Source organism: Chrysochloris asiatica, unplaced genomic scaffold (assembly GCF_000296735.1).
Source record: "Chrysochloris asiatica unplaced genomic scaffold, ChrAsi1.0 scaffold00206, whole genome shotgun sequence".
In the NCBI taxonomy this organism is placed as follows: domain Eukaryota; kingdom Metazoa; phylum Chordata; class Mammalia; order Afrosoricida; family Chrysochloridae; genus Chrysochloris; species Chrysochloris asiatica.
In genome coordinates, this window is record NW_006408724.1 from 2279730 (window position 1) to 2305738 (window position 26009).

Genomic DNA, 26009 nt, shown 5'->3' on the forward strand with positions numbered 1-26009 from the left:
GGTACTTTCGAACTGCTGACCTTGAGGTTCACAGCCCAATTCGTAACCACTACGCTATCAGAGCTCCTTTTGTACCACCAGCAACTCATTTTAGCTAGATGCCGGAAAAAAAAAAAAACAAAAACTCCTTGGAAGATTTTGAGAATTGGATGTTACTGTTCTTTATACATTGTTTGCAGGGTTGTTGTTGTTAAGTGCCACTGAGATGGTTCTGACTCATCATGACCCTGCATAGGGTTTCTGAGGAGCAACTGGTGGGTTTGAACTACCGAACTTGTGGTTTGTGGTTCACCTAGTACAGTGCTTGATCCACAGCAACTCAACAAATATCAGTCCCCTTTCCCTTTTCCTCAGCCACCTTACCTAGAGGATAGAACTAGGATCTGAATCATGCCCATACATACCTCTTCTCCCGCCTTGCAGAGCTGAGCTGCAATGTTACTTGCCAAGATTAAAAAGCACAAATCTATTAGCATTCTCCCTTTTAGGTATGTGAAACTGACCACTAGGTGGCATGAGTAAGGTGCCTCTGATGGCTTTCATTCTTCAGACAGCGTAATTGAGTGGTGTGCTCTCACCTGGTGTGCCGCTGTGGGTTTATGTGCCAGACTGCAAAGCCGTTTGAACTGCCAGGTCGGTGGTTCAAGCTCACCAGCTGCTCCTCGAAAACCCTATACAGGGTCGCTATGGGTTGGAGTCGACTCGACGGCACTTAACAACATCTCTCACCAGGCTAGAGAGAAGGAAGAGGAAATGTTTGGTGTGCAGTCATAATCTTCTGTGCAGATTTTTCTAGTCTGGTGACCACCGGACAAAACTGTTAACCTTTGCGCCTCATTTTGGACAACTATAAAATGAGTTAAGCTTTGTCTTTGGTGGAACCAAGTCCCTTTTGACAAACTGGCAGAGGCACATTGTGTCTTGTGGATCACTGCTTTCACGACATCCCCAGGTGTGTCCTGCTTTATGAGGCCAGAGTTGGAAAGGCCCTCCCTCTCAACCTTCACATAGTTAACGTGCAACATACTTTTCAGAGGTAATACAGCTGATGTTAATTCCAACTCCTGGCGACCCCAAGTGTGTCACAGTAGAACTATACTCCTTAGGGTTTTCAATGACCAAGTTTTCAGGAGATGACCAGGACTTTTTTTCGGAGGCACCTCTAGGTAGACTCGCACCTCCAGCTTTTTGGTTAGCAGCCAAGCACATTAACAGGTTTGCACTAAGCTGGGGACTCTGCTTTTCACAGGCAGCACACATTAAGCAAGGTTCTATATGGAAACAAAACTTTAAGGAGTTAAGTTCCCTGGCAGCAACATTAGGCAGCATTGCAGAAGGCCCTCCCAGCATCCCTTCAGTCATTTAGCTCTGAGTGGAAACTTACATTTAATAACAACTTGTGAGTTGTCTACAAAGGTTTTATCTGTGAGCCTTAGTGGAAGTTTGATGGGTTCACCTACTGGTGAGAATGTTCACTCCCAGACAGTGCCTCAAAAAAACTGTAGGGAATCTCATAACCGTTTTTCTTCTTAAAAGTAAAATGTCAAACATCAACATTTGAGAATTAAAATAATTTTGAAAAATCAGCTTGATTCGTTTTCTGCCCAAATAGAATTCATGAATAAAGGAAGCTGTTACTACAAATTTAAAACACAAAAACCAACCCACCGCCACTGAGAGGATTCCAGCTCACAGGGACCCTATGGGATAGAGTGGCTCCATAGGATTTCTAACACTGCGATTTGTGTGGAAGTACATTGCCACATTTTCCTCAGGCAGAGCAGCTGACGGGTTTGAACCGCTGACCTTTCTGCTATCTGCCGATCACTTTAACAACTGTGCCACCAGGGTTCACTTCATTTATTTTTGCCACTTTGTTCTATGTTCTGATAGTTCCATGAATGGTTTTGATTAAGTCTTCTTTATCTGAGATGGTTCTTGGTTATTTTAAAAGAAATCATCTTGAGGCCGCTCCAAGATGAATCAATATTGAACCCAAAAGAAAACATCAGTTTCTTTGTATAGTGCAGGTATCTCTACCTGAAACACAACAAACTGTTACCTTGTGATCTTAAGTAATACAAAACACAAGGTAGATCTTAAAGACTTTACCCCAGTGTAAATTCCTCAAGTGTTTCTGTGGTCTATATATAGTCTTTACAAACAAGTCCAACAATCTGAGTTTCAAGAGATCAACAACCAATTCTTAACAAATAGCTTTTGGACAAAAAAATGGCTTGGAATGCATGAAAATAAACACAAAAGAGTTTTTCTTCAGAGTTTATTTTGAATTTTCATTTTTGGATAACCAAGCAGCTCTTTAAGGAGAATGCACAGAAGAGTCATTCTGGCACTTTTGGATAGTACATAAGATTTTTTTTTTTTTTTGTAATAGTCACATTCAGTCACATTGCTCAGTCCATACTCCATGTCTGGTGAGCAAGATCAGCCCATAGGATTCCCGAGTTAATACGTAACCGTATATACAAACAGCCAATAAAACCATAATGCTGGCAAGTGGCCAAAGGGATAGAGCAAGGGAAGGGTGTAGCTAAAGTGCCCCCTAGTCTATCTTCGCTAAACAGAACCCACATTACACATGGTAACTAGAGCAGACACTGAACTGCAATGAGAATGTGGACCACACGTGGGCACTGGGCGGCAGACATGCAGTTTAAAGGAAAGGGGTACAAGATCATGAATTTATAAAACCCAGGCAATTCAGTTAAAGGAGTTCCGAGAAAAGAGAGGGGGAAAAAAAAGTGAGGGACTGTCTATTGTCACTGTAAAAAAGGCACTTGGAGTTTAATGGGACCAGAATTGAAGGATTCTTAAGCTGATAAAAAATTCAGAACGATTCCATTAAAAGGCTTGCATGTTAAGAGATGGCTCCTTAGGCTATCCGGACGGGAGACACAGAAGGAAACCACTGAGAAGCAGAACAGATTAAAATGAAGGAATAAAGTTTTACAATAAAATTGTCACTTTTAGTTTTAATAAGTGAAACCAAAACCAAACTTAATCAAAGCCAGCATCTAAGCAAAACAATAATACTACAAAGCAGTGATGCATAGCTTTCCTTTGAGATAATGCATACCTGGAGACACTGAGTACCTACGTAGCTTCTCAATCATCACTTTACAGTAGCATTACCAGGATAAAATGGTTTCAAGCAATGCAAAAAGAATTCCATCTGTTCCCATAATCTGAGGGAGAAATGAGGTTATTGTTAAAACCTAGCAATATCATTTGTGACTTCTCAACGTCCTCGGTGGTGGGCACAGGTGGACACATCAAGTATGTGGACCAACATTCACACACTACTTCCAGCACCTCACTGGTGGCAGCCAGTAAAACCATCTTTTATTCTGAGTAATAACTTTACTTCCTTGCTAACATCTACACAGCAAACAGGAATGCAGTAAACGCCTACTTTCCACAGCTGCCACCGTTCAGTTTCCTTCACAAATAAGCGCTTCCAATAAGAAAGAATATTTGGCAATTTTATATTCCATAGTTAGTGGCTCTGTGATAGCTCACTAAATGTTAAATGCCATTAGGGGTCTTTCCTCTCGTTTCTGCCAGGGGCTTTTCTTGTCTTCTCCTTGGTCGTCATCGTCGTCTTCATCTTCGTCTTCCTCAGGAGCGGATCTTCTGTGTTCAGGACTGGCTGATGGCTCCAGTGGGACTTCTGCAGTTCGTTTTGTTGTCTCCTCTTGCAGGCTGGGCAACTGACCACTTCTCCGACTAGAGCCATCCAACAAGCATCGCAGGGCACTATCCTCAGGGGTACAGACTGTGGTCCCACACTCGCTGCCGCTTTGGTCCATGTCGTCCAGATAGACAAGTTGCGTATAGGCGGTGCTGTCCGGGGCTCGTGGTTCTTTTTGCTGGTGCTCCTGGACAGGTGGGTGGTTCTGCTGAAGAGACAAAGGGTCTTCTCTTCCCTTCCGGGCAGATTTTGGTTCATTCATATCCACACCAGAATCCAAACTGGCATCATTACTCCCGTTCCTTCCGGCTCTTTGGAGATCAATGTATGAATGTCTAACATGAGCATTGGACCTGCCGTCCAGAGAGACGAACCATGCCCGGGGATGAGGAAGCGGCTTTCCACCGCCGAGTTCCATCAGAGCCTTTTCTGTCAGAAGCTGTACCTCACTGTTCATCTGCGCTAATGCCGCATCATTGAGCGATGCTGGGATGGAGAGAGACTCTGACATGGATGCATTCTGGGAACTCCACTCTCGGGTGCCTGCATCTTGCAAGTGCTGCTGAGATATCGCTTGGGAGGATAATGGCTGGACGGGTATCTGAGATGAAGGGTGTGAGAAGATCCCTGCATGAGGATTGGAAAGCTCAGCCTGAAGTCTTTCTATTTCAAGTTGCTGGTCAGCCGGGACGACTAGAGGCTGGCTGACGTAGGAATGGTCCCCTGGCAATTTCATATAATGAGCAGGGATGACCAAGGCAGGTAATACTTTTCTGTAAACGCTGTCATTGACCTGGTCAACAGAACTGCAGCAGATCAACTGGCCGGGCCGTGGAAAAGATGTCGGTCTTTCGAGGTGATCTACTGATCGCGACATCATACATTCAGTAGGTCTGCGGTCCAGCAGTTGTTCTTTTTCAGGCGATGAAGGGGTGGGGTATATGTGCTCCTGAATGGTGAGTTTACTTCCTGTGGAGATGTGGTGAATGGATGCCTGACCTTCTTGGTCTTGCTTTTCAAATAAAGGCTGTGACAGCATTGCATTGTAACTCCTCCTGTAGTCACTGTTGCTGGGGGACTCATTGCCTTCTCTTTCCATAGATTTTCTTGATTTTAAGGGGAAAATCTCCACAGACTTGTGGTAGTCTTTTCCTAATGTCCCACTCGGTGTCAGGTTATCAAAGGAGATTTGGCTTTTATCCTCTTCCTTATGAGAGAGAAGTTCCTCTCGAGAGCTAAATTCTTGCGAGGTACTGTAGGAGAGTTTTAGCATGGGAGTGTGCAGATCCACTTCTCCGTTGGAAGACATCATTTCCAAATGGATCCCACTCATCAGTTCTTTTGAGCCTGGTGCATCAGGGCGGCCGTGGCTGGCGACAGACAGCGTGCCAGGGAATTCGGACTCCCGACGAGAAAACAGCAAGTTTATGTGGGACATGGAGGTTGACTGATCTCTCTTGGAGTTCTCTAGTGCTGTCGGAAGTTGCAGTTTTCTGTGGTGCTGACGAGGTTTTAAACACTTCCTCCTGTGATCCAAAACACAATTCAAACCCAAAGATTAAAGATTCTCATAATAGTACAGTGTCAAGTGAAACCCTAATTCTCAAGAACTAACCAACAACCAGAGCCTTTTACAACTCTTTCACCCTCATCCTTATTTTAATTCAGAGCAGAGTCTGGGGACTTCCATCCTAAGGTGTCCTGGGATAATGTTTCTATCTTTATTCTATCAGAGGGGGTTAGCCAAGAATTAGCAATAAACATTCTTGCAAACTTGAATTGACATGACATTAAAATCCAAACAGTTCTGCTATGTCCTTGAGAATATCATCTCTTAATCAGCATTTAGGAATATTCTGAATGCTTCATGAGCCTATAGGATACCTGTCAGACATCTTTTTCCTAACCCCCCTTCTAAGCCATGTTATATATACATGGCTCACATTTCCTGTTCATTTGTAACTCACATCACAAATGTTCAGAACTTAGTCATTTTTCTCGTGAAAAAAAAAAAAAAGGTCTCAAAGTGGAAAAAGAAAAGAAAAAGACCTCAATATCAAGGCTTGCACAAGAGATTCTAAATTAAAAACAGATATTGCCCAAATGGTAAGACTTTACCTGCAATAATACAAAAGGAGACACAGCAAAACCAAAAGTATGAAAGTCATTCCTCCTAAAATGGCCAAAAGAAACACGGTGTGGTAGGTGGTAATGTCCTGTGTTACAGCGGGACCTAGAAGGCCATAAAACGGCATTTTAGAATTGTGAGAACCTTTAAACAAAGAGGACTAGTTAACTGAGAACTTAACGGCTTTCTCTTATTATTACTAGCTGGCTGGCCAGACATCTATCAATGACATGCTTGTAGCCATCAGCCATCACCATAACTTGACTCAATGAAAGGTGATTAACGTGACCATTCCCATGGCATTCAGAACACACAAATCTTAAGTACAGTTGTGCGAGGGTCCCCCCACCCCAGGTGAGATGGGAGCCTCCTTTGATAGCATGTTCAGCATTCTAAATACATGATCATTTACTAAAACAAGATACATACTTGAGATTACAATGAGTGGGAAGCTTCATATCCAGAGAAATGGTCTGAATATCTAGGGATTTTATACCACATGAAGAAAAAAATCACAAGATTATATTTTCACTTTTCCTAAGCAGTCCATTATTACTTGTGTGGCGAGTCCTTTGTCTCAGTGAACCGGTTTAAATGGATGAATTAATAAGTTACTATGAGTTAAAAAAAAACAACAAACTTCTACAATTTATTACATGGGGTCAAGTTGTTACTAGTAGTACAGTGCTTTTCTTTTAAGGAAAGATCCTTCTACAACACCTTTTCAAGGTTAGCCAGATGAGTCCTGCCATAGGATCAGCACTGGACTACTCACTGCAAGGTCAGCAATTCAACCAGTTGCTCCTCGGAAACCCTACACAGGGTCCATGGCACTTTATAACAAGTCACACAAGGAGGTCTTAAAACATTTGTGGAAAAATTGCATTATCTTTTTAATTCTATTTTTCTGTGAACTTTTTGAAGCCCTCTGGTACAAGGCCACAGATCTCTTCAGACCTTGATAAACTTAGCTGCAAGACAAGGTTACCAGAGATAAAAACACTGTCTTTTTAAACTACATAGCACAGAATTCTAAAAGGTAGCTGAAGACTCTTTATGTTCAACAAACAGTACTAAGATTCTATCTTAAATGTCACCTACAAAGGATGGGCAATCACAGCAAAAACTTACCCACATTGTAATATGTGGGTGCTTACTGGTATGGGTTCAGTTGTTCTAGTTAGACACCAAACAGGGCAGGCAAGGGTATGTGTTTTCACATTATTTCAAATAGCCTGTCTATGATTATGAAACACCATAAACAACCAAATGTTTATATTTTAATACTCTAAGAAACAGATTTCCTCAAAAATCATTTTAAGGAGATGGATCTCTTCATTTAAGAGCAAGACAAACGCAAAGAGGTTTGCTGAAAATAGTAAAATTGCCTCTGTTCAAAAGATAATACCATTCCCCCTAAAATGAATGAAATTTAATGAAGTAGGAAGGGACTAATGTTTTCAAAAACTGGAAAAATAATTTACATTACATACTGCCTTCACTGTTTTGAGAAACCATTTTCTACACAAAGACAACTCCACAGACATAGGCAATGACTTGTCTAGAGTCACCAGGAAACTTGGTGTGCAAATAAAAATAATTTTTAAATAACTAAAGCGTTCACTTTTTAGTAATTAAAACATTCTTTTAACTTTTGCCCATTGGGAATCTTAGAAGATTAGAGTGTGGTGAAACAAATCCTAACCACCTTCATTTTTTTAAACAAAAGGATGGCTGTGAGGGTACCAACACATGTGGCACTGTGGATTAATGTGCTGGACTGCAAAGTACGTTTGAACCATAAGGTCAGCAGCTCAAGCTCACCAGCTGCTCCTCGGAAACTCTATAAAGGGTTGTTGTGGGTCAGAACCTACTCAACGGCACTTAACAACAACATGTATTAAATGCCACCAGGGGCTATGCTGTTGAACTTCTTTGTATGTTTCTTCCTTTACTGTGAAGGAGCTCCGATTGCACCTATGTTCAAAAAAACTGTTGGAACTATATCTAAAACCAAAGTTAACTTAAATGCTTAGGCTTTGTGACCTCTCTACTTCAGCCATTTAAAAATTTTCTTTCCCTTCCTGCCTTCCTCTCAGCCATGTTCTAGATATTTGAGATTTGGAGAATGAGGCATTTCTATACTTGGTACACGCATGTATACGTCTTCCACAGATACTCTGAAAACAGAGATGTGAAGTATCAATAGTTTCACTATAGGGAAATATGTAAATGTAACGTATTTTTCAACAAGAATGCCTCCATCCAATTAGTTACTTTGGGAGTCTAAGTGTTAATTCCAGAGATCATTTCCACTGCTAAACTCCTATTTAGAAACTACCTTCTTGGTTAATTTACTAAATTAAGATGTGCTTCTAATCATAGCACATTTTAATTTACTTCAATCGCCTACTTTATTTATCAATATGACTTTTAGGTGTTATCGGAAAAATCAAATGTACTCTCTGGGCATAAATGAAGAGATTCAGTAATGAAAGTAAGTCAAATGATAACAGTGAAGCATTTTGAGCAATGGAAACCATCATCACTGGAAAGCATTCTCCAAAGATGATTATTTTGAAAGACAATTTTATAATATCCACTAGGAAACCTTAAGGAGCTCTGGTAGCGTAGTGGTTATGAATCGGGCTGCAAACCACAAGGTCAGCAGTTCAAAACTACCAGCCACTCCACGGGAGAAAGATGAGGCTTTCTGTTCCTGTAAAGATTTACAGCCTCGGAAACCCTGTTCAGGGTTGCTATGGGTCGGAACCGACTCGACGGCACTTAACAACAGGAAACCTTAGGGCCTGTTGGCTTAGCTGAGTTAATTCATATAGCCTAAATGGAGAGGAATATTCTTTTAGACACAATTTGAAATGTCAAATCGAGCTTTTAAGTTGAAGATGCCTGCATCATTCTGCAGTCCCTCGGCTGAGTGCCTGTCCTCACACATGCGCCTCCACCAGGCCACAACTGTTTCAGGAATTAGGGCGGAGGTCTTCACCATCTCTGCTGGCTTTTAATAATTTCCTATGGCAGCTGCCTAATAAGCAAAACAGAGACAAGACTATTTTCTAGACATTATTCTTATCCTAGAAGGGAATGTTTCATCCAGAATTTTCCTACCCATGATATGCTTTATTTTCATCATATGTTTTTTTTAAGACTTTCAACCAATTTTTGAATACATCTCCCTGCTTACCAAGCTTACCAAGCACGCTTAGCCTGAACTCACAAAGAAAGCAATCATCGCCATTTTCATGAGTGTTGGCTCCATGTTACCTGGGTTGGGAGGGGACATGGCTGCCACCCAGTACCCCAATTGTGGGGCAATGTAGGTCCACGTCAGCTGGCTGCCCTCCTGATGCACGAGTCCCAGGCCACTCTTGAGCCACGTTCCTGGGGGATACAGAAAAGTACATCAGCTAAATGCATGCTCCACATTGAATGTAAGGCTTCATCGCATAAACGCCACCTGAAATGTACTGTGAAGTTGTTAAAATGGTCCACGTGTCATCTAGGGACTGCACACAGCTTTTTCTGCAGAGATTTCTTTCAACTTTCCATCATGGAAAAGTTGAACAACTTCAATTTTTCTTGTCTTCCCAATGAAACTGCTTTTTAGCAACATTATCAAACATCCCTCCTTCCAAGCACAGATTATTTTAGCAGAAATCTTTCGAGTTTAGAAGTAGAATAAATAAGGCATGGAAGGCATTGGTGGCAGTGGAAAAGCGGGTGGAAACTCGTGCTGATTCCGATTTATCTGCAAACATATAAGCAAAATTCCTATCATGAGCCACAGACTAGCTACATCACAGACAGCATTGCTTAGGGACATTTTCTTACAAACATAGATTCCATTTCTTTCCAATTCTGATCCAGTGGGTTCAGATTACGTAAGTATTTTTAAGAATTTACCAGCTGGTTCTAATGCTGGCAAATAGGCATTGTCAAAGTTTCTGCTCTTCCTTATTTGTAGTAGTTACCTCAAAATGAGTATTTAACATGAGCACCTGCTATGTGCTGGGTCATGAGACACATGGCCTACATAAAGTATGTCTCAGAGATACTGCAGGTTCGGTTCCAGATCACCGCAATCAAGGGACTGTTGCAAGAAAACGAGTCACATGACTATTTTGGTTGCCCAGTGCATACAAAAGTCACGTTTACATTAGACTGCAGTTTATTAGGTGTGCAATAGCATTATGAAACAGTTTGAAATGTTGTTAGAATGACCAAAATGTCACATAGTGACTTGAAGTGAGTTCATGCTGTTGAAAAAAATGGTGCCAAGACCATTTGTAAGAAACATAATAAAGTGAAGTATGACCAAATGATGTATCTCTGTACATTTTTCATAACTCTCACTTCCTTGCTACGTGATCTCCAGTCAACTCCAACTCAATAGGGACACCAAACTTCAGAGGAAAACTGCCCCACAGGGTTTCTGAGGCTGTACTCTTCCGGGAAGCCAAATGACACATCTTTCCCTGAGGAGTGGCTGATGGGTTTGAACTGCCAACTTGTTTGGTTAGCGACAGAGCACTTAACTGTTGCACTACCAGGGTACATTACAAGGACCTTACAGAGGAGGAAGTCATTTCCCATTTTAGATCAGGAAATTGAAGACCGTTCATTCTATGAACTTTTCCATAGCTGAGGCCGGAATTGATGTCTGTGTGGCCTCGGGGCCGTAGCTGCTTCCTTTCTATTCTGCTGCATTTCCTAAACGCCTTCTAGCTTTTGATTACTTTTTTTTCTCTTTTCACTGCTGCAAAGATTTTAGGAGCAGACCCATCGAGGAGGATTAATTTATCCTAGGTTGCTGAGCTGTTTCACAATCCCCCAAATGGAAGTCTTATACTTGAACACCACTTACCTGGCTCACCGGAAGAGAATGGCTGGGCTGCACCAGGGGCAGCTGTCAGTGATGGCAAGGGAGAGTTAAACCCTCAGACAGCGCCCCCACGCCCGCCCACCCTGACCAGCAAGCATCCAGCCAGCAGCCACACACACACACAGTCACCTCTGCTCTGGCTCTAGCCGCCTGGGATCCTTCTGCAAGGTGGAGATTACCCTTACAACCATCCACACCACCTGGAATGGCTGCATGTGTCACACTGTGGCACTCAAGCCCCACAAGGCTCCACTGTGCACTTAATGGTCCTCCCTCAGGTCTCCAAATCCTTGCCTTTCCGGTACACACAGATTATTGAGGTGGCAACAGTAGATGTTTCTTTTCTCCTGAAGAAGGAAACAATACTTGGGCTGCTTCTAGGGCCTGTCAGTTGCTATAGCAACATTCAAATGCAGTGGGTGGAAAGGTGCCCCTGGTAATGCAGCACCTCCTTCCTCTGCTCTAACGGTAGCTAAACAAAGGGGGAGGTGGGAGATGTTGGGCTGTTACATGAGCTTGCAAGCTCTGACCCTCCAGTGCAACAGGCACGATCTCTTTCACTCTAGACAATTTCAGTGCAAGTTAGAGGGTTTCTCAAATGAGTGTGGGAAGAAGGAGGTCCAATTAGGATCCATTTCTCGAAGAATACCAACTGGAGACTGCTTAGAAACTAATGTTGTTGCTAAGTGCTGTCAAGTCACTAAGAGCTTCTGACTCACAGTGACCGGTAGAGGATGTCTGAGGAGTGAGTGAATTTGAACTACTTACTTGCGGTCCAGTGCTTATCCTACAGTGCCACACTAGGACTATGCTACTTAAGATACAGGAGTGGCGCCACACCAGGGCTCCTGTATCTTAAGTAGCATAGTCCTAGTGTGGCACTGTAGGATAAGCACCGGACTGGTAAGTAGGTTTGCATCTCAAGGTTGGCAGTACAAACTCATCAGTTGTGCCTCGGAAACACTATGCAAGGTTGCTCTGTGTCAGAACAGCCTCCACGACACTTAACTAGTTAACTGGAGATACAAGGAGCTCTGGTAATGTAGTGGATAAGAGTTGGACTGCCAAATCTACTACCTGCTCCATGAGAGAAAGATGAAGCTTTCTGCTCTTGTAAAGATTTACAGCCTCAGAAATCCTACACAGGTTCACTATGAGTCGGAACCGACTCCATGGCACACAACCACCACCACCACTAAAGATAAATAAGCACAAGAATTTTGACTCATTAAGAAATAAAGGGGTATCTTGATTGGGTAAGGAGTCCTGATGTGGCTCTGTAGTATCAGCACTGGGCTGCGAACCACAAGGTCAGCAGTTCAAACTCACCAGCTGATCCTCAGAAACCCTATGCAGGGACGCTATGCGTTGGAACCAACTCAACAGCACTTAATAAAAGCAACATATTGGGTAGAAGGAATCCTGGTGGCACAGTGGTTAAGTGCTAAGCTGATAAGTAAAAGGTCACCTGTTGGAACCCATTAGCCACTCCGCAGGAGATATATGTGGGAGTCTGCTCCTGTAAAGACTGACAGTCTTGGAAACTCCATGGGACAATTCCACACGGTCCTATGTTGCTATGAGTCGGAATCAACTTAATGACAGGCAAAGGGTTTAATGTGTTTCTGTTGAGTAAGACAGTTTCTGTCAAGGTTGAAGGTGGATTTTTGGCGACTACTTCGGCTCCTTCCTCCGCCTCTCCCCCTCCCATATTGTTCAGCTCATGATTTACATACATACCATACCCACTCCCACACACACTCTTCCACAATAGCAATACTGGATTTCTCTATCAGTCAGGAAGTGACTGTGCATTCTCTGGTTTGCAGCTTTGCTTAGATTAGACTTTTGAGTCACTGCTCTTCAAATGGAGTGGATACTAAATGGAGGTTAGGCTAAACAGGACCCAGAGGACAAGAGCAGGAAGCTGGGAGCCCTAGTTCCTGCTGACTCATGTGTAAACCACCTAACTTATCCCTAAGTTGCGTAGCTTTTTATAACACAAGTCAAACAGTTGGAAACAGGCTTAAAGGCTTTAGTACAAAATGCAATTGGGGAAAGTTCCCAATGAGTTGACTGTAAGGCAGAGACACAAACACACCACCAGCAAGCTAACAAGTCCCAAGTCTACCCTGGGAAGGCTCAGACTGATAGTATGATAGAAGCCAGAAGAGTCCTTGACTGAAGAAGATGCAGTTGTTCTGGGAGAACAGTAAGGACACAGTCCCACCTTGGGAGGACAGAAGCCTTCCAGGATACATTTACCTTTGATGGACAAGTAGGCTTTTGTGCATTTGGGGAAGTGAAAGAGAAGAGGAGGGAGTATCGTGCACAAAGGCGTGGAAGTGTCATGGAAAAGGAAGATGGATGGGGGTGGAAAGAAGGTGCAGGGTGAGTGGGCAGCGAGTGCTCGAACAAGGCTGGTCCTGGTTTAGGGTCTGCTCTCGAAGGGTCTCAAGTGCCATTAGCAATGAGGAGTTGCTGGGGAGCTGAAAACACAGGTACAATGTGATGACAGCTGCTTTGCCCTACTTGTACCTCCACTCAGCCTAGCCTGGGTTCTTCCCAGGCCCTCTCCTCTCTGTCTTTGCCAATCTCACATAGTTTCATCTCTTCTAAAAATTTACCCATCTTTTGAGTTTCAAGTCCCATGTCTTTCCTGGGGCCTTGCAGTATTTGGGGATCTTTAATTCCTCTGTACTCCTGGGGCGTGTTTGACTGCATCATCCATGGTCCAAAAGCACATGTTTTCTTACGTCGCTAACCAGTTGTTCTAGGTTTTGTTTTCTTCACTAGACTGCAGGCTCCATGAGGGCAGGCTCATGCCTTACGTTCTTTTTGTGTTCTTCTCTGCACCTAGAAATATCCATGGAGTTTTGTTGTTGTTAAGTGCTGTCGAGTTGGTTCTGACTCATAGTGACCCCGCACAGGGTTTCTGAGGAGCGGCAGGTGGGTTCAAACCCTAACTATGTGGTTAGCAGTTCAGTGCTTATCCTACAGTGCTACACTAGGATTCGAGTGCCATACAAGGAGTTCAGTAATACTCAGGAATAAATGAAATCTATATATGTGATCATCCAAGGTACAATAATAAATTGATTTACTTAGAGCAAGAGAGTAAGAGAGAGAATCAGTAATAGGAAGAGAAAATAGAACGTGTGGCTAATTGCTTCTAAGAACAAATGCTTCTCTTCCTTTGCTCTAAGACCAGAGCTGTATGGTGCCTGACTACCATTAACTTAGCATTTAAATAAAACATTCTATAGAAGAATTCGGTCAAAAGGGGGACAATACAGAGCAGAATTCCAAATGCTCATAGAATATAGATTTTTCTGGAGTCTCTGAGGCTAGAGAAACACAAGAAACTGTTGTTGTCAGATAATCTTTAAATCTTAAACCACAAAGCATTCCCTGAAGTTGTCTTTAAATGAAATAATTGTGGTGGTAGTTGTGTGCCTCTGAGTCAGTTCTGATTTATAGTGATCTTGCATAGGGTTTCTGAGGCTATAAATCCTTATGGGAGCAGAAAGTCTCAGCTTTCTCCTGCAGAGAGACTAATAGCTTCAAACTGCTGATCTTGTGGTTAGCAGTCCAGCTTGTAATTCCCTACACTACCAGGGTTCCTTAAACCAAATAATAGGCTAGTTTATTTAATAAAGAAATGTTTGCCTTGAACATCATATGGGATCAAACTGACAACAACAACTCAGGTTGTTGGTCCAATAGGAAGCGTTGTCAACAGTGGGAGGATGTTAACGGGGGAGGAATCACTCAAAAAAGGAGGGTGAGAAGGGCTGCACAGCTCAGAAGAATGTCATCAATGTCCCTGAATGGCACATAAATTGTTGGATTGGTATAGGTTTTGCTGTGTATATTTTTAATAACAAAAAAATATCTTGCAGGAGTGAAAAATGAATGAAAGCCACACCTGCAATAAAAAAAAAAAACACACACAAAAAAAACTATTGTCAGATAACCTTGAGGGAAAAGCTGGGTGTGGTTGACAGGAAAGACATCTTAATGGAAGTGTGATTAGGATTGGGATTCCACCCTTCCAAATGTGAGGGAACAAAGCCAACTGGGAAACAGTCATTTATTTTGGCAGAAGCTTTCTGTAAAATGTACACGTGTTTGGTGGATAAAGTGTGACACCGTTTTGGGACTCAACAATCATGCTGCTATTGGCAAAAACATTTCCAAGCTTTCTAAAGTGTGTGTGTGTGTGTGTGTGTGTGTGTGAGAGAGTGTAAGGAAGGAAGCTATAGGGAATACAAGAATTAATGAATTGTGTGTTAGAAACATATGCTTCTCATTATGGAAATCCTGATGCTGGGGGATGAGGATGTTTTCCCCACCTACAGGAGACAGCAACATAAGGAAACATTACTGTACTCACTGGCTGGGGGGTGGGGGGGCAGGGGTGGAGGAGAGTTGGGGCCAGGTTTCTTTACTGGTTATCCCAGAATGCAGCGCAGCCACTAATGGAATCGAATGTATCCACTACTTGTCTGTCAATTTGTTTGTCGTACTGTGGTAGTTTGTGCGTTGCTGTTATCTGGGAAACTATGCCACTAGTATTTTAAAAACCAGCAGGGTTACCCGTGGTGAACAGGTTTCAGATGAGTTTCCAGACTAAGACAAGACTAAGAAGAAAGAGAGATGGAAAACTTTCAAATATTTAATCACTGAAAACCTTATGAATACCAGTGGAACACTGTCAGAAAACACCACAATACTGAATATTGAAACATGATGAAGAGTATCAGAATATTATCAGATATAATGCTGGAAGATGAGTCCCTAAAGTTGGAGGGCACTCAAAATATAGCTAGAGAAGAGTGGCCTCAAAGTAGAGTTGACTTTGATGATGCAAATGGAGTAGAGCCTTTGGGACCTTCATTTGCTGATGTGGCACACATCAAAATGAGGAGAAAGAGCTGTAAACATCCATTAATAATTAGAACATGGAAAGTACGAAGTATGCATCTAGGAAAATTGGAAGTTGTCAAAAATGAAATGGAATGCATAAACATGGATATCCTAGGCTTTAGTAAGCTGAAATGGACTGGTATTGGCCATTTTGAATCTGACAATCACATGGTTTACTGCACCAGGAATGACAAACTGAAGAGGAATGGAGTTGCATTCATCATCAAAAAGAATATTTCAAGATCTGTCTTGAAGTATAATGCTGTCTGTGATAGGATAATATCCATACGCATACAAGGGAGACCAGTTAACACCACCATTTATTCAAATTTACACACCAACCACTAAATCTAGCAAAGCTAGATGAATTTCATCTAGTGATGAAAGTGACAGATTCTACCAAATTCTTCAAGGAGCTCTGGTAGCATAGTGGTTACAAATCGGGCTGCGAACTACAAGGTCAGCAGTTTGAAACTACCAGCTGTTCCATGGGAGAAAGAGGAGGCTTTCTGCTCCCGTAAAGATTTACAGCCTCGGAAACCCTGTACAGGGGCACTATGAGTTGGAAGCGACTCCACAGCACATAACCACCACCACCATCAACTTCTTCAGTCTGAAATTGATCAAGTATGCAGATAAGATGCATTAATAATTACTGATGATTGGAATGCAAAGATTGGAAACAAGGAGGAAAGATCAGTAGTTGGAAAACGTGGCCATAGTGATAGAAAGGATGCTGGAGATAGCATGATAGAATTTTATAAGACCAATGACTTCTTCATTACAAATACCATTTGTGGACTATACACTCACAAATGGAATGCAGAGAAATGAAATTGACTACATGTGTGGAAAGAGACGGTGGAAAAGCTCCATTGTTGTTAAGTGCTTTTGAGTCGATTCCGATCCATAACGACCCTATATAGGGCTTCCCAAGGAGCAGGTGGTGAGCTTGAACCACTGACCTTGCAGTTCAAATGACTTTGCAGTCTGACGCATTAGCCCACAGTGCCATATCTGCCCTGGCCTTGTTTTGATTGATGATATGGAAAAGCTCCATATCATCAGTCAAATCAAGGCCAGGGGCAGACTGGAACAGACCATCAACTGCTCATATGCAAACCCAGACTGAAGCTAAATAAAATTAAAACAAGTCCACAAGTGCTTAAATGTGACCTGGAATATATCCCACCTTAATTTAGAGATCATCTCATGAACAGATTTGATGAATTAGATGCTAATGACTGAAGACCAGAGAGTTGTGGGATGACATCAAGAATATCATACAGGTAGAAAGCAAAAGATCATTAAGTAGACAAGAAAGAAGGAAAAGATCAAAATGAATGTCAGAAGAGACTCTGAAACTTGCTGTCCAATGTAGAGATGCTAAAGCAAATACATGGAAGAAATGAGGAGGTACCAGAGTTTAATTGTTGTTGTTGTTGTTAACGTCAAAAGGCAACTTGAAATGACTACGTCAAGTATTATGATGAAAATGTGCACAGATCTGGAGTTAAAAACCAAAAGGGAAAAATACATTCAGATTTCTCAAGCTGAGGGAACTGAAGAAAAAAATTCAAGCCTTGGCTTATAATATTGATGGAGTCTATGAGCAAAAAAAGGAGCTCTGGTAGCATAGTGGCTACGAATCGGGCTACTAACCACAAGGTCGGCAGTTCGAAACTACCAGCTGTTCCACGGGAGAAAGATGAGGCTTTCTGCTCTTGTAAAGATTTACAGCCTCAGAAACCCTGTACAGGGTCACTATGAGTCAGAACTGACTCCATGGTACTTAATAACAACAATGAGCAAAATACTGAGTGATGCAGAAAGCATCAAAAGAAGATGTAAGGAATACACAGAGTCACTGTACCAAAAAAAAAAAAAAAAGGTTGATATTCAACCATTTCAAGAGGTAGCATATCATCAAGAGTTGATGGTACCGAAGGAAGAAGTCCAAGGTGCACTGAAGGGATTGACCAAGAACAAGGCTCCAGGAATTGATGAAATACAAATAGATATCTTTCAACTGACTGACAAAGCACTGGAGGCACTCACTCATCTATGCCGAGAAATTTGGAAGACAACTACCTGGCTAACTGGAAGAGGTCTATATTTGTGCCCATTCCAAAGACAGGTGATCCAAGTGAATGTGGAAATCATCCGACAATGTCATTAACATCACATGCAAGGAAATTTATCTAAAGATAATTAAAAATGGCTATAACATTAAATTGAGAGAGCACTGCTAGAAGTTCAAGCTCTATTCAATTGAGGATATGGAATGAGGGATATTATTGCAGATGAATCTTGGCTGACAGCAGAGAATAACAGAAAGATGTTTTCCTGTGCTTTATTGACTATGCAAAGGCTTTAAATTGTGTGAATCTTTACAAGCTATGGACAGCACTTAGAGGAATGATAATTGCAGAACACTTAATTGCACTCATGAGGAACTTGTACATAGACCAAGAGGCAGCTGTTTGAACAGAGCAAGGAACACTGAATGGTTTAAAATTAGGAATGGTGTGGGACAGGACTGCATTCTTTCATCATACTCATTCAATCGGTGTGCGGAGCAAAGAATTCCAGAAGCTGTATTATATGAGAAAGAATGTGGCATCAGGGTTGGAGGAAAACTCATTAACAACCTGCAATATGCAGATGATACAGCCTTGCTTACTGAAAGCGAAGGACTTAAAGTACTTACTGATAAAGATCAAAGACCACAGTCTTTGGTATGGGTTGCATGTCAGTGTAAAGAAAACAAAAATCCTCACCACTGGACTAATAAATAACATCAAGATGAATGGAGAAAAGATTGAAGTTGTCAAAACTTCATTTTACTTGGATCCACAATTAACACTCATGAAGTAGCAGTCAAGAAAACAAATGACATATTATTGCATTGAGCAAATCGGCTGCACAAGACCACTTTAAACTGTTAAAGAGCAAAGATGTCAGTTTGAGGACTAGGATGTACCTGACCCAAGCTATGGTATTTTCAATAACCTCATATGCATGTGAAAGTTGGACAATAAATGAATAAAGATGACGTTGAATTTGAGTTATGGTGTGGGAGGAGAGTATTGTAAGTGTCATGGACTGCCAAAAGAACAAATATGTGTTGGAAAAAGTACAGCTCTATGGTCCTTAGAAGCCAGGAAAGGCAGACTTTGTCTCTCATACTTTGGGCATCCCTTTAGGAGGGATTGGTCCCTAGAGAAAGATATCATGCTTGGCAAATGGAGGGTCAGTAAAAAACAGGCAGACCCTCAACAACATGGATTGGCACAGTGACAGCAGCAATTGGAACAAGTGTAGCAGTGATTGTGTGATTGGTGAGGGACTGAGTCTTGTTTTGTTCTGCTGTGCATAACATAAGGTTGCTGTGAGTTGGTACTGACTCAACGGCACCTAACAACAACAACAACACTTGGGTATTGGAATAAACCAACCTTTGCCAAGTCTCTGCTGTTGAATAATATGAAGTGATTGTGTGTGCTAACAGATGGTACCTCTCCTCGTGTGTGTGCAAGGGGCTGGGGGGTGGGGTGGGGGGAAGTGATCAGGCTGAGTTAAGGAAGGCCCAGCTCTCCTGCTGCAAACAAGGAAAGCTCTAATACAAGACCTTCTTTGTTTCACCCATCCCCAATAATTTATTTTGTTGTTATTGAGACTATACCTACTTACTTATTGATTGTATGATTACCTGACATTTTGTATTTAAGACAATAACAATTGTCACATTAGTGACATACATCTGGCAGTAATGAACACTGAGGTGCAAGGTGTGGATTATACTGTACTGGATAAGGTTATGCATCAATCTGACCGAGCTGTGATTCTCAGCAGTCTGGCAGTTTTAATGATGCAACTTGGCATTAGGTAATGATATAATTGTCCTCCATTTTGCAATATGATCTGGTCATCCTCTGTTTTTGCATAATGTAAAATTTCACTTAACAACCTTTGAAAACTAACCATGCCAGTAACTGAGGAGTACGTGTATACATAGCAAAAATAGAGCAATTCAACAATTTCTACATGTATACTTCAGCAACACTGACTATATTCTTCGAGTTGTACAACCATTCTCTGAATTTTTCTTCCTCATTGACTTTAACTCACCATCACCTAAGGTTCCTATCTAATCCTTGGAGCTGCTGTGGTCAGTTTGATCCCATAAAGATAACTTTAAAAAGACGCAATGTCCAAAGCAGACATTCTCTAAGAGTTAAGCCAATTATCTGTTTGATTTTAAGAAGACATTAGGGGCTATTTCTGGTTTAAAGCTTATTTCTGGTTTTCAGGCCTTCTTGTTTGTTCTTCTCCAGTCTGTATAGTGATTGTCTCCGCGTGCTTCTGAGTTGGCACAAGTGCCCCAAAGGCTGTCCTGGTTAGGTTTCTTTCCTTTATGGCTCAGAGACAGACCAGTCCCTAACACCCTAACAGCTGTCCAGTCCAGCTCCGTCCTCAAGCCCACTCCCTCTTGCATATCTCTTTCCATCTTGCGCTAACAGATTCCTTCCTAGTCTCTCCCTATTGCTTCTTTTGTAAAGCTTCCACTGGCTCTCTCTTCAGTGTCCTTTTCACAAGGAAGCAGTTGAGGGGACAGCTAGGATATGCAGGCTCTTGAGGCAGAGCCACCTGGTCAAAGTGGGTTGGAAGAAGGTGTACAGGTGGACTCTCTGACTTCCCTTGTACCTGGCCCCATTTGCCCCAGCCAGCCTGCCACACTTCTCCATGCAGAAGCTGGCTCAGCTGATTGTGCACTGAGCAGGCAGCGAGCTGGTAACTGGCATCTCAGGAGTACCAAGCACCATGCTGCCTTGACCAAGGACTGTGGTGGGTGTGCTTATTGTATGTGTGTGGCAGTTATATAGTGATCTCTCTAGCATCATCATGAGATGGCATTCTGCTTTACTGAGATTTTGAGATTACTGGTTTCCAAATCAGTTTAAAAACATTTGAAGTATCCCTTGTTAATGGAATCTTAAGCAGATACCAATATATCAAACAGCTATGAACATCTCAACATGAAAGTGAAGTAGTCCCTCATGTTCTGAAGGGCTGAACCTACTCAAGAGTTTTACTTGCTAAAACTTGAGAACATCAATGTGAAAAAGTATCCTTTTCCTCCTGCCTTATAAAATGAACCATGGTTTTGGTTTTTCTGGATCGCTCAGGGTCATGATTATGATCAACTACAACGCTGGCTCTCAGACATTGAGGCCGTTCCTACTGAGATCTCCAGCATGCTTTCCTCTTGCACTCAATAGTCCCATCTACACCTATGTTCACTTGGCATTTTCTTCTTCCCTTACTTGGTCACAGCTTGCTGTCATAAATGTGCCTGCTATCAGTTTTGCTCCCACACCCTGGCTTTGCACCTGAGGAAAACTGGTAGCCAGAGGGCCTACAATATTAACATTATTCTGGAACAATGTGCACACGGAGTGTGCGAGATTGGAGAACAGAACCAGATATTCAGCAGAGACAGTCTGAATCCAAGTTATGTAGAGTTTCTCTTCTCTACCACACCCTCAGATCAGTTTTCGTTTGGATACCATTCTCTAGAGTTAAACCTCAGGAAATGGAGATACTTAAGAGATACCTTCATGCATAAATAATTTGTTGAATTATCATCCTAATCGTTTGAAAATGAGTGAGTTATACATTCAGTTGGCAGGGTTCAATGTGGATAAAGAAAGCAACACGAGTTCTTAATTTGGAAGCTACATTTAAGCACAATGATTATTACATACAGAACAATGGAATGGCTGAACAAGATAGGTCTGTGCTTGCCTTAAATCTGATGGGGTCTCCTAGCAATCACCGAGGGTGCCACTTTCTTGCTTGGTTACCAAGCAATAATGTAATCAGCTTGTCTTCACAAAATATAAAGAAAAGAGAGCTTAAAGGTTTTAACAAATGGCTGTCAAAAGGGGAAAGAACTTTAAAACATGAAAAAAATGGCCCAAAACACACGGTTTGTTTTGAATACTGATGAAAAGGGTTTGTATTTACTTTGATTTTCCTGCCTGGCACAACTATTCTTCCTGGAAAATCCTATTTTAGCAGCCAAGCAACCTCATCTCAACATCTGGTACCAAGCAGAAAAACTTGATATTATGAATACTATTTATTTTGAAAAGGAAACTATAAATGAAAGCTCACAAGATTAGCAGATTATACACTGAGGCCTTGCACATTGGCCACATGTTCAGGAATGTAAGTTACTGCTCTTACACTGAGATGAGATTTGTTACCAGGTCAAGAAGATCTTATAACACTGGGCAGATAAGGGAACAGGTTATATTAGAGTGAACTTCCTGGAATAAAACTAATCCTACATGTGCGTTCTAGCTTGGCTGCTTCCTAGCTGTGTGAATGTAGGGCCTGCTGGGTGTTACTGGAGGTTTCTAGGTCCCTAATGATATCATTGTGCCCCTGGACCAATCCTGGAGCAACTGGACCACATTGCTTTTATGTTGTAAATAATAAACAAAATCATAGTTTTGGAACTTGTAAATGATTTTCTACTTCTCAAAGTTAACATATTCTGATTTTTTTTTCTCAGAAGGCTAGTGAGTTTTACAAAATATGTGAACTGGGAAAATGCATATGAAAATAGTCTGATCAATTAAAAGGTGATGGTTTTCACTGTTAAACATAGTCATTTCCATTCTTGTACCTACATTTTCACTGTGAAATATTTGGGAACATTTATGGTGAGAGGCAAGGGTCACCTATATTGGCAGAGGCATGAAATCAGATGGTAGGAACCCATGGCTGTCTTGCTTCTCAGTGGACAGCTATGACCAGCTAGCTATGAACACCTCCTCTTGGGCTATGATGACTCAGGCTGTCAAAGAAGCATGAAGTGGGTGTTAGCTGGTTTGAGGAACAATTTTCTTACCTCTTAGTAAGTACCTCTCAGATACACACCAAGTGCCGAACCCTAGTATTATTATCACCGCTATTTCTAATCACAGAGCCTATTCAGATTCCTGAGTCTATGACATTTCTCTAGAAATGATTAACTTTTAGGGGCTTTAATCTGTATTAAAGAAGCTTTGGTGGCATACTGGAATACACAGGGGGCTGCTAACTGCAAAGTCAGCAGTTCGAATCCACCAGCTGTTCCGTGGGAGAAAGATGAGGCTTTCTGCTTCCATAAAGATTTACAGTATCAGAAACCCAATACAGGATCACTGAGAGTCAGAACTGGCACGATAGCACAAAGTAGTAGCAACAATCTGTATTATAAGTTATCATCTTGACCGTCATTTCCGGCCAACTGTACATATAGAAGTACCAAGGTCTAAGTCTATTTGACTGCATGCTTTAACAAAGCTGGCACAGGATCACTCACTAAAATCAGAACATTAAAACCTATCAGCCCTTTGCCACACTCATCATGACAGAAGCAGTGACAACTTCTACTTTTATGATTTTTTCTAAATTAAAGTCCATGCCTTTGAATAGCTCTGTTTCCTTCTCTGGAATTACTTTTCCATGAGATCGATGGGGAGTACACATTCCTTGTTAATTATATGGCAAAGTATTTGCTGCTCAATTATCTACTCATTCTTGTTGAAAGCAATCAAACTGAAAAGCAAAACTGGTTTGCAGATGGTTGGATTCTTATAGCTTTGGGCTAGTATATTTCAGGACTAATTTAAACAAGAAAAAAACCAAGGGCAACCCACTATAACCAATGACCGTCTGTTTAAAGCTTAAAAATCACAGAGATGTTAAATTATTAGAAATTTAAAAGATACAAATTCTTCAATAAGCTGCAACATGTTTTCTGGGTATTTTTAGGGTTGTTTTTCACAAATAGATTTTTAAAAATAAATGTTTGATATAAACAACTGATTTTTTCCCCCCCTTTAAACTTTAGCATGAGAACTATTACAAAACTTACTAACACACGTTTTGGAAAGAACTCTAATGGAAAACCATAAAGATTATGAGAGAGTTATTGAACAATTCTGCCTTAAGTAAGTAGCCAGGAGTATTAGGATATTTAGTTGTTGTCAAGTGCTGTCCACTCGGTTCCAACTCATAGCAACCCTCTATAGGGTTTCCAAGGAGTAGCTTGTAAATTTGAATCACCTACTTTGCGGTTTAAACCAACCTTGTGGTACAGTGCATAATCCCATAGCGCCACACCGGGACTCCTATTAGGATATAGAATAGCATGAATAAGAGTTAATGAGAGAATTCTGTGTGTTTTCGAATTGGTTGGAACTCATAGTGACCCTGTATAGGGTTTCTGAGACTGTAAATCTTTATGTGAGCAGAAAGCCCATTCTTTCATGGAGTGGTTGGTTAGTGGATTCAAACTTCTGATCTTTTGGTTAGCAGGTCTACATGTAACATACTACGCTACCAGGGTTCCCTGAATTTACAAAAGGTATATATACATTTTCAGAAAGTAGTATCTGAGTATGAGTTAATTAGGCCCATTGGAGAAAATTTTTGTTCTTTACCCAGAGTCCAATATTCATCTTGCAATTACATGTCAGAAGGAATGGAGCAGGGAACCAGACACAGAGTGTGAAAGGCAGTCTCTAAATCCAAGCATCAGATAAAGAACTGCAAATGAAGGGTCACCTAGCAAGACAATCTTACAAACACCTGAACAGATGTGGTAAGATGTTCTAAGTCAGTGGGTTTGGAATAGAAGCAGGAGAGTTTGCAGTTCTAATAAGCTTCCAGGTGATACTGATGCTGCTCACCTGAGGACCATACTTCGAGTAGCGAAGATCTAAATTACTTGCACTTTTCTGTGTGTGGCAATTCTTTCAAAAACTGATGCCACTTCCATATGCTGCCATTGTGCATTAATTGGGCAGCCAATGTTTGAAGCAACTTTAGAAATATTTCTAATACATTCAAGAAGAAACTGGCAGAGTCCAGACCATCTGGTCAATTGTCAGACTTCAGGACAGGAGTTATTAGGTGCCGTGGAGTTAATTCTGACTCATAGTGACCCTGTATAAGGTTTCCGAGGCTGTAAATCTTTACAGGAACAGAAAGCCTCATCTTTCTCCCATGGAGTGGCTGGTGGGTTTGAACTGCTGATTTGTGGTTAGTAGTCCAGTGCTTACCCTATAGTGCTACCAGCCAGGTCAGGAGTAGGCAAATTCAAATACCTACAGATGCCAATAGGTTGGAGTTTTGGGTTGTTGTTGTTAAATACCATCAAGTCGGTTCTGACTCATAGCGACCCTGTATAGGGTTTCTGAGGAGTGGTTGGTGAGTTTGAATGGCTGACCTTGCAGTTCAAACCAACCTTGCGGTCTAGTGCATTATGCTGCAGCAACACAACAGTTAACAAGTCCAGCTACTAATCGAATGACTGGAGCTTTGAGTCCATGAAGGTGCTTTGGGATAAAGGTCTGGTGTTGGAAATCCTAACCTCTATTACTTGAGAGTCCTGGTGTAGTGCTGTAGGATGAGCACTGGACTGTTAACAGCAAGGTTGGAGGTTCAAATCAGCCAGCCACACCTGGGAACCCCTATACAGGGTTGCTCTGAGTCGGAACTAACTTGACAGCACTTAATAACATACAACATACTGTGGAAAAGGAACCCTGGTGGCTCAGTGGTTTAAGAGCTCAGCTGCCAACCAAAAGGTCAGCAGTTCAATCCCCGCAGCCACTCCATAGGAGAAGGATGTGGTAACATTAGACATCCTGTGGGGCAAGTATACTCTATCCTGTAGGGTTGTGATAAGTGGGAGTTGACTTGACAACAATGGGTTTATTTTTCTGTTTTGACACTTGTGGATGTAATATTGTTTAAAACAGTGTTTTCTTTGTTATTTTAATGGGACCATTTATTTAGGTTTTGTCATACACCAATCACTTTTGAGATCTGTAAGTCTAGAGAGCAGATTAGACATAGAAGCAAAGCAGCACAGATGAGGATCACCAAGAAGCAAAGATCCTCCCTTAGGCAGACAGAAAGAGCCTTCCCTCTTGGACTTCTAGCTACCTAAACTCCTGGTGTGGCGCTGAGGGTTAATGCACCAGATTGCAAAGCCGTTTGTACTGCAAGGTCGGTTGTTCAAGCTCACCAGCTGATCGTTGGAAACCCTATACAGGTGGCTATGGGCCAGAACCCACTCGATGGCACTTCACAACAACAAACTGTGCGAGGGTAAAGTGGAGGGTCAGAGAGAAAGAGGAAGACCCCAGCGAGATGGACTGACACAGTGACAGCAGCAATGAGCTCAAACGTAGTAACGATTATGAGGTTGGCCCAGGACTGGGCAGTCACTAGGAGTTGGTACCAACTTGACGGCACTTAAGAAGAACAAC

The 26009-nt window shown here is 41.8% G+C and overlaps 1 protein-coding gene across 1 annotated transcript in view; it reads right to left on the reverse strand.

Annotated features, from left to right (window-relative positions):
• Positions 1–3539: 3539 nt before the first annotated feature.
• The window catches only part of FAM171A1 (family with sequence similarity 171, member A1), a 219730-nt gene continuing 197260 nt past the window's right edge, over positions 3540–26009 (reverse strand). The window contains exons 6-8 of the mRNA XM_006872604.1: positions 9126–9242; positions 5831–5945; positions 3540–5238 (exon numbers count right to left, since the gene is read on the reverse strand). Of these exons, the coding sequence (XP_006872666.1) occupies positions 3540–5238; positions 5831–5945; positions 9126–9242 (1931 nt within the window). The remainder of the gene's footprint in view (positions 5239–5830; positions 5946–9125; positions 9243–26009) is intronic.